The sequence below is a fragment of the Austrofundulus limnaeus genome, unplaced genomic scaffold (genome assembly GCF_001266775.1).
Source record: "Austrofundulus limnaeus strain Quisiro unplaced genomic scaffold, Austrofundulus_limnaeus-1.0 Scaffold32, whole genome shotgun sequence".
NCBI classification, from domain to species: Eukaryota; Metazoa; Chordata; class Actinopteri; order Cyprinodontiformes; family Rivulidae; genus Austrofundulus; species Austrofundulus limnaeus.
The window spans coordinates 2,326,167-2,333,553 of NW_013952434.1; the positions used below are offsets into that span (position 1 = coordinate 2,326,167).

Consider the following 7,387-nt stretch of genomic DNA (forward strand, 5'->3'; position numbering starts at 1 on the left):
GTGCACAAGCTTCAGACTTCAGCGTTGGCTGCGATTTTGAAGCTGAAATCGCGTTCGGTGTGAACGCACCATAAGTCATCGATAAAGTGGGGGGGATAGTATTATACACGGGTTATTGATAATTAGATTTTTATGCTTTGCAAGCTCAAAAATTATGATCGTATTATACTCAAGATCGTATTATACATGAATAAATATGGTAGTTTGCTGAATGGAAAGATGAAAGAATAAAATAAGTCTGAGTAAAAACAATTTTTTTGAACACTGTGTGAAGTGAGTCTAACTGGACTGCAGGTTAGGGCTGGGTGGTATGACCTCAAATTCATTTCATGTTATAAATTGAATCCTATCACAGTAACTGTATACGTTATACATCGGTGGCGCTGATGCATGGCAGCCCCACCTCTGTCAGTGTGCCCCAGGGCAGCTGTGGCTACAGTGTAGTTTGCCATCATCAGTGTGTGAATGTGAGTGTGAATGGGTGAATGTCTGTTAGTGTAAAGCGCTTTGGGGTCCGGAGGGACTTGAAAAGCGCTCTATAAGTTCAGTACCATTTACCATTTACCATACAGTATATCGCAGTAGGAAATTATCATAAAAAGCAAAGAATGTAATTTTTTTATTTTGCAGAAAACTGTAATCAATCAAACCCAGCATTTTTGCTGTAGAGCAAATGAACACAACAGAAGTATAAAAGACTGTTTTATATATAATGCAAAACGGTTTCAACAATATACAAAAACATTTCACAAATTTTCAACAATATCAAAATAAAGTGAATGTTATAACCAGTACTTCAAGTAAAATGAGTAATTTAGACATAAAAACATTCTAAGTTGTCATAAGTTGCCTAAAACGTTATAGCGTGACAGGACCTTAAGGGGCTTAAGTTGCACATACTGTCATAAAACAATTTCACATAACTAGAATGTAAGTGTGTTGAAGCCAAATAAATGTAATATCTGTCTGCCATACCATGAGCTTCTGCCTGCTGAACTGACCCGCTGCTCTGCTGCTCTCATCTTCATCATCAGAGCAGAAGCAGACTTTAGGCTACATTAGCAAGATGGATTTATGAATGAACCACATCTTTTTTTTTAAATCATCTCTGAGGGTAACAATACATAAAAACAAGTTTTTTTTCTCCGACAACTTGGGTGTGAAAAAAACTACGGTGGTTAAAGCTTCGCTCTGCTCGATGTGCAGCGTGAGGGAGGGAAGAAATGATCCCGCAACATAACTTTTATACAGCGGGAGGGGGAAATTGAAGATTTATTCTCTCTATAAGTGTTTTAAAACGCTATATTTCTTCATTTATTTTCATCATATTTGGAACTCCTCCTGCTCAGCTGCCTCTGCACTCGCAGCCCTGTAGACACAGGTGCAATGACGGTAAGAGGGTAAATTTCTACCGTAGGCCAACTTCATATTGTTTCTACCATCTATACYGCACAGTCCTACTCCAGGTGTTCTGAGGCTGGAACCTGCTCTCCTCCGGAGCAACATAAACATTCTACTCTGTTCTCCRAAATGCTGTTTTAAAATATTACAAGTAAGTTTGGTTCCTTAGAAGCCACGTTTAAAGAAATTGGGCTGAAAGGTTATGTTGAAATGAGAGAATAAATTCTGTGCAGGAGACTGATTCAGTTCTCAGACTTGAATATTAATTTACAGACCTGCAAAGTTACCACACAGAACTCAGACCTGGTTTATCCTGATTACACAGGATATGGCCTCTGTTTAAAATAAACTGTTACAAAGTATTAGATATAAGACTGTATCTAACCGTATATTTAAAGAAGAGGGAGACACTGACCTGCAGGCAGCTGAGAGCGGAGCAGGCGGCTCTCTGACTCTGAACTCCCGCCTCSGACAGAGCCTGGGTGTAGCACTCCACTGCCTGCAGACGACACACACAACGTTTCAAACGAGGCCGTTCTGAACGATCTACACGCTTCCTGCTGTCTGCGCTCCGAAGCTCACCCTCGTCCTGAAGCGCCTGTTTGACGCTCCGGAGGAGAGGTAATCAGCTGCTGCCTTGTTGACCTGAGGGTCTTCTGCAGTGAGGAGGGAGGCCAGGGCTCTCAGGGTGCCGTGTCGAGGCCAGAGAGTCGACAAAGGCACCTCCTCCAGTTCTGTTAGACACCGAGGAGAATCCCCACTGCACAGGACCTCCCCAAACCTCTCTGAGGACRAAGCAGACGGTGTGCTTACATCCCTCACTTGCACCGAAACTAAGTATGAAACTATAAAACAATGAGGTTTGTTTATATTTATATTGATGGGGGGGGGCTCACCCTCTCTCGCCAGGTGCAGCAGGTGGGTCTCCATGTCCTGGACTTGGTGCTCTAAGATGTAGCTGTGGAACTGAAAGACGGTCAGGACGTCCTGGGAGAGAGCTGCGGCTACGGGAGGCGGGCTGTGAGCTGCGGCCAAATCGCTCCTGTCCACCATCTCACCCACCACCATGCTGATGACTGGAGTAAACAAACAAACAAACAAACAAACAAACAAACAAACAAACAAACAAACAAACAAACAAACAAACAACTCTGAGCAGGATTTTTACATTTCAAAAGAACTATTCTCAGTCTGCTGGAATAAATCCAATTCAAGATGGCTGCCACAGCTAATTGATTGTAGAGTTCACAAAAACGGCTACAACACTGTCAGTCACAACASTCTGACTGCAGACTGTGTCACATCTTCATCAACATGCAAGTTTATTTTTACTCGTGAACCATCACTCAAATCGATCCTGTGTATAATCTGATCTGTGGTTGGTCCAACCTGTCTCAGCGCCGTGTGAGTGTCTCTCCTGCAGCACCRTCGTGTAGCGCTGCTTCATGTGCTTGAACACACGGTCCAGCGTGGTGTGGAAAAGCCCCGCAGACCCGCTGCACTCGGACCACAGCGTCATCAGCTGAGGGCGCTGGGCGAGGCTCGGGAGGACTGAGGGAACGCCGCAAAAACAGGAGGTCAGAGGTTACAAACCTTCAATTGAAAAAAACGGAACAATTAACAACTTTCTTTTTTTTTTTACCGTCAGCAGCCGAGGTAACAGCTCCCAGCCGGTCCACGCTGATCTCTGCCAGCTCCTCCAACAGCTGGGTCTGCCCGGACAGTTTGAGGAGCAAACTGCGACGCTGCCACACCCCGACCCCGCTGCTCAACAGCTGCCGGGACATTTAACCGCATGATCGGTCAACTTGAACATCCGAGTTAAAAGCTCAGCGGGAATCAGAATCTCTACCTGTATGAGGTGATTACAGTACTGAAGGTGGATGACGATGGCCACGTCCAGGTTTTCATTTCCAGTGGTGAGGGGCATGGGACTTCCTGCCACGCTGTTCCCCACCCCGGTGTCTTCGGTCAGGGCTTCGCTCAGGTGTCCCCTCGCCTCCGGGTGCTGGCCCCTGAGAGGCACATACCAGGAGTGACCACAGGGTGGCAGCAGAAACACACAGATGGAACTGTGGTTTAMTTTAGTGCCTTGTTTTATTAAACTGTAAACTAGAAGAACAAGCTGAAACATTTCACATAAATCTTTGATTTTCGTTACCATAAAACCTAAAGTTTCCATTTTCCTGATCTAGTTCTGGAGGTAAKTTTTGTAACTCACTCGATCCTCTCTCCGTCGACATCATAAAGCGGAGACTTCTGCGGGGGGCTGTTAATCCCGGCGTTATCGTCGCCGGTATCGTCGTCGTCGAAGTCAGACGTGTTGAGGAAGTCAAAACTCTCCAGAGCGCTCTCTATGGTCAGACTGAGGCTGGAGGACCGACTTCTGTGACCCGGGAGACGACACTGTGGAGAAACAGGACTTTGAAACCCAACACACTGATAAAAGCAAAAAAAAAAAAAAAAAGTCGAGCTATAAAAGGTTAGACTGAACCCTTCAAACAATACTCAATTAGGGATGAACYGATACAAATACTGGTATCAGGTATTGGGCTTGATACCAGTATTTTTACAAGTACTCGTACTTGTTCAAAATGYCCGATACCCAGAACGATACCACTTATTTGTGTGGACRTTCACATTTTAAAAGCAACCTACATAATGTGTACACTTTTTGCTGTCRATGCGACACGCATGCGCAGAAGATGACATCAAATTTTGCTCRCMGTTTACAGAAGTAAACAGGTCWYTTTGACCTGCCTCTGGTTGGCTGCTCWGGTGAAATGTGTATTTAYGAAACGAGAGCGAGGCAACATGTACAAACTAAAACACTGATCCACTTTAGTATCGACACGGTCTGACACCGTTACTATCATTCCGTGGATTCYCAGTCATCCAGGACATGGAAAATTCAAAGAAAAAAGATGAAACAACTGGACTTCYGTTCTGTAGCTGAAGAMGTGTGGGGTCACAMAGAYRTGCTGGAAGTGAAACTAACCAAAGTATCAATTCAGAACTTTAGTATCGATACGGTTCAWCATTACTRTTAGATGTTTCTRTGGATTCTCAGTCATCCAGGACATGGAAAATCACAAGAAAAAAGATGAAACAACTGGACTTYTGTCCTGTAGCTGAAGTCGTGGAGCTACGAGATTTAAACAGCATGATTTAAGGTTAGTGTCACTATTACTGGATCAATCGACTTGGTTATAACTCAGTAAGTACTCGGTATCAGCGTGTACCCAAACTCAAGTATTCGTACATTGGGGCATCCCTATACTTTAAGAACAGCTTTTAGGTTCACCTTGAGGAGGTCCTCCAGGCGCATCACTTCCTGCTCCAGGTCCTGCAGCTCTCGGCAGCGATGGGTCAGAGACTCCAGTTTGGTCAGCAGGCAGTGGATGGCCTCCTCCAGGCTGCTCTCCAGGAACGCCCGGCTCCCCTCTCCCGCCCAGCTCAGGCTCCCTCCACCCTCCGTGAAGCCGCCGCCACCGCTGGGGATGATTTCCGAGGAGGTCAGCCTCTTCACCAGCTGCCTGGTCAGGCTGCCCGGCTCCTCCGTGTCCAACTCCACCGGCTTCAGTTCGTCGGCGTGATCCAGGAAGACGTCCTCGGGAGCCACGGTGGACACGTGTCCGTCGGAGCACAGGSACGGCTCGGCGAAGCCGCAGTTGTAGCTGGAGTTACGCTGCGACTCGGTGCGTTCCCACTCCGAGTCTTCGGCGACATCTGCCTCATCGCTGGCGAAGCTGGCACTGGTTTTGCTCCCTCTACTACCCGTCTCTCCATCCTCTTCATACTCCTCCTCATCTTCCTCTTCCTCCTCCTCCTCCTCCACCAAACGCTCCTCGGCAATGGAGTCCTCCCTCGTTTGGAGGATCTGTGCAGTAAAGGACTCCGTTTCCGGAGGAGTCACTGTGATCTCGGGGTTGGACTGGCTCTGGGAGAAGGAACTCTGGGCCGGGCTGGGCATCGACCCCGATGTGTCAGAGAAGGTGAAGGACAGGCGCTTGCACTCGGCCATGCCGCAGCCGCCGTTCTCAAAGACGTCGTCTGGCAAAGTGGCCTGCGACGGAAAACAAATAAATCAAAAAGATAAAGACAACGGTGCAGAAAATACAAGAGAAAAGCTTTTTCCAGATCACAAAAACCAAGCAAGAAAACATGAAAAATAAAATCGCTTAAAGCCAGCCGTGCAAAAGAAAAAGTCACGCAAACGGCCAAACAAGGTGCTGCAGCCCCCTCACCACAGTGGGACCGAACACACCCAGCAGAGAGTCAGTGAGGTGAACACAGGAGAGCACACTCAGGTCAGAGAGGGTGGGGTTTAGGGGCACACAACGCACTCACATAGACCTCCAGACTGGATTTGGGTCTTGGCCGAAGCGAGGCCAGGTCCCCAAAGGAGCGACTGCGCCTTAGCTTCTCCAGCAGCGTCTCTCGGAGCATTTGGAGGAAAGAGAGGCGCTGACGCTGCACGGGGTACGGCTGCCATTTCTTTACATGATGCAAGCAAGCATTTTACAGGACAGAGTGTGTGTGGGGGGGTTTGAGGGAGATGAGATGGAAAAAAAAAACGTGTCAAGAGGGACAGTGTGTGGGTCAAATGGTTCCAACGTGGACACGAATTGTTAGTTTAGCGGTAGTGGTTGTGATGCACGGCAGGTGTGGGCGTATGATCAAACATCAAACAAACGAGGAGACGACGTGTCGACTCACAAAGAAGGAGTTGTCCTGGAAGGTGGGGGTCTCCGGAGTGCCCTGGCTGTAGACAGACACTCGTCTCTGCAGGACCGTGGCTTTACTCAAGTTTCCGGAGGACAGAGTCAGGTCTTCAACATCGAAGGGACTAAAAGGGGAACAAAAACATTTTTTTTAAGGTGGGTGATTTGCTTGTGCAGACGATGTTTCTCCACAAGGCGGCAGGAAGTCACAAGCTGAGTAGATGCTGCTTTTGAAGCTAAGCAACAGTTGTGGGCATTACACGGACAGACCAGTAATAGACTCCACAAGGACCAAAATAGATGCTGGCTACAGTTCATCACTGCTCCATATGTAGGAGGTGAATATCCTTGATGTTTCTTTAAAAAATGTATCTAAAAAATGTGTCAAAACAAAAACAAGAAACATTTTTGATAAGCTTCCTCAGGTTTTATTAATCCCCGATACTCACTACCACGTCACCTCCAGGTTGAGTTTGATGGTTCCCAGGTCGTTGACGTCCACAGCCACCACCTGAGGCATGGCGGTGAACAGCTCCTTGGTCTCACAGATGCCGACCAGCATGTGAGTGGCCAGGCCCTTCAGCTCGGTCACCTGACGGAACCCCAGAACACAGGTTTGATTCTTTCGTTCACAGGAGGAGGAATTATCGCAGCTTCGAGGCATTTTTTTAAATGTTTTTGTTTGTTTGTTTGTTTCTGCGGCAACCTTGATGTTGATGAGGTCAGAGATGAGCGGCATGAAGATCATCTCGTCTCCATCCCAGCTTTGTCTGGAGTTCACTTCAATCCTGCCTTTCAGCTTCCACCGCTGCCGACCGTACCGCATGAAGATCTGATGGAAAAACACAAAGAGATGACAGAAAGGCAAGAAATCAGAAACGGAACCAATAAACTGGAGAGTGTCAGTGAAGACAGTCACATTTGATCACATTTAAGGGTCAATCTGTGGAGCAAACTCACACATAAGTATCAGTCTCTACATGCAGGGCACAGATGCACAAGGCTGTGAGTCACTGGGCAAAATAAGAGCGCAAGCTTTCCTTTTTTGGGTTTGTGTTTTTGCTACAACGGGTAATTAAACAGCCACAGACTACAGTAAATTATGTAAGAGATAAAGTTACTAAGCAACAGCCAGCAGAAAGGAAGTGGAAAATAAACATCAGATGCTCTCTATGAAGCTGCTTGAGTCTTTTTGTGTAGAAGTTTGAGAATAAAAGAAAATAAATTTTACATTTTGTGTAAATAATAACAGGTTTTGTCTT

General features: G+C 46.7%; 1 protein-coding gene across 4 annotated transcripts in view; it reads right to left on the minus strand.

Annotated features, from left to right (window-relative positions):
• The window catches only part of ripor2 (RHO family interacting cell polarization regulator 2), a 53,791-nt gene that overhangs the window by 2,920 nt on the left and 43,484 nt on the right, over positions 1-7,387 (minus strand). For 3 of the 4 annotated variants that reach the window (XM_014005840.1, XM_014005841.1, XM_014005843.1), the window contains 12 exons: positions 6,832-6,959; positions 6,575-6,717; positions 6,121-6,250; positions 5,752-5,898; positions 4,706-5,467; positions 3,623-3,807; positions 3,254-3,416; positions 3,044-3,176; positions 2,791-2,952; positions 2,298-2,477; positions 1,984-2,186; positions 1,817-1,900 (listed from right to left, as the gene is read on the minus strand). In XM_014005840.1, coding sequence (XP_013861294.1) covers positions 1,817-1,900; positions 1,984-2,186; positions 2,298-2,477; positions 2,791-2,952; positions 3,044-3,176; positions 3,254-3,416; positions 3,623-3,807; positions 4,706-5,467; positions 5,752-5,898; positions 6,121-6,250; positions 6,575-6,717; positions 6,832-6,959 — 2,420 coding nt within the window. The remainder of the gene's footprint in view (positions 1-1,816; positions 1,901-1,983; positions 2,187-2,297; positions 2,478-2,790; positions 2,953-3,043; positions 3,177-3,253; positions 3,417-3,622; positions 3,808-4,705; positions 5,468-5,751; positions 5,899-6,120; positions 6,251-6,574; positions 6,718-6,831; positions 6,960-7,387) is intronic. The other variant, XM_014005842.1, reaches the window with a different exon arrangement.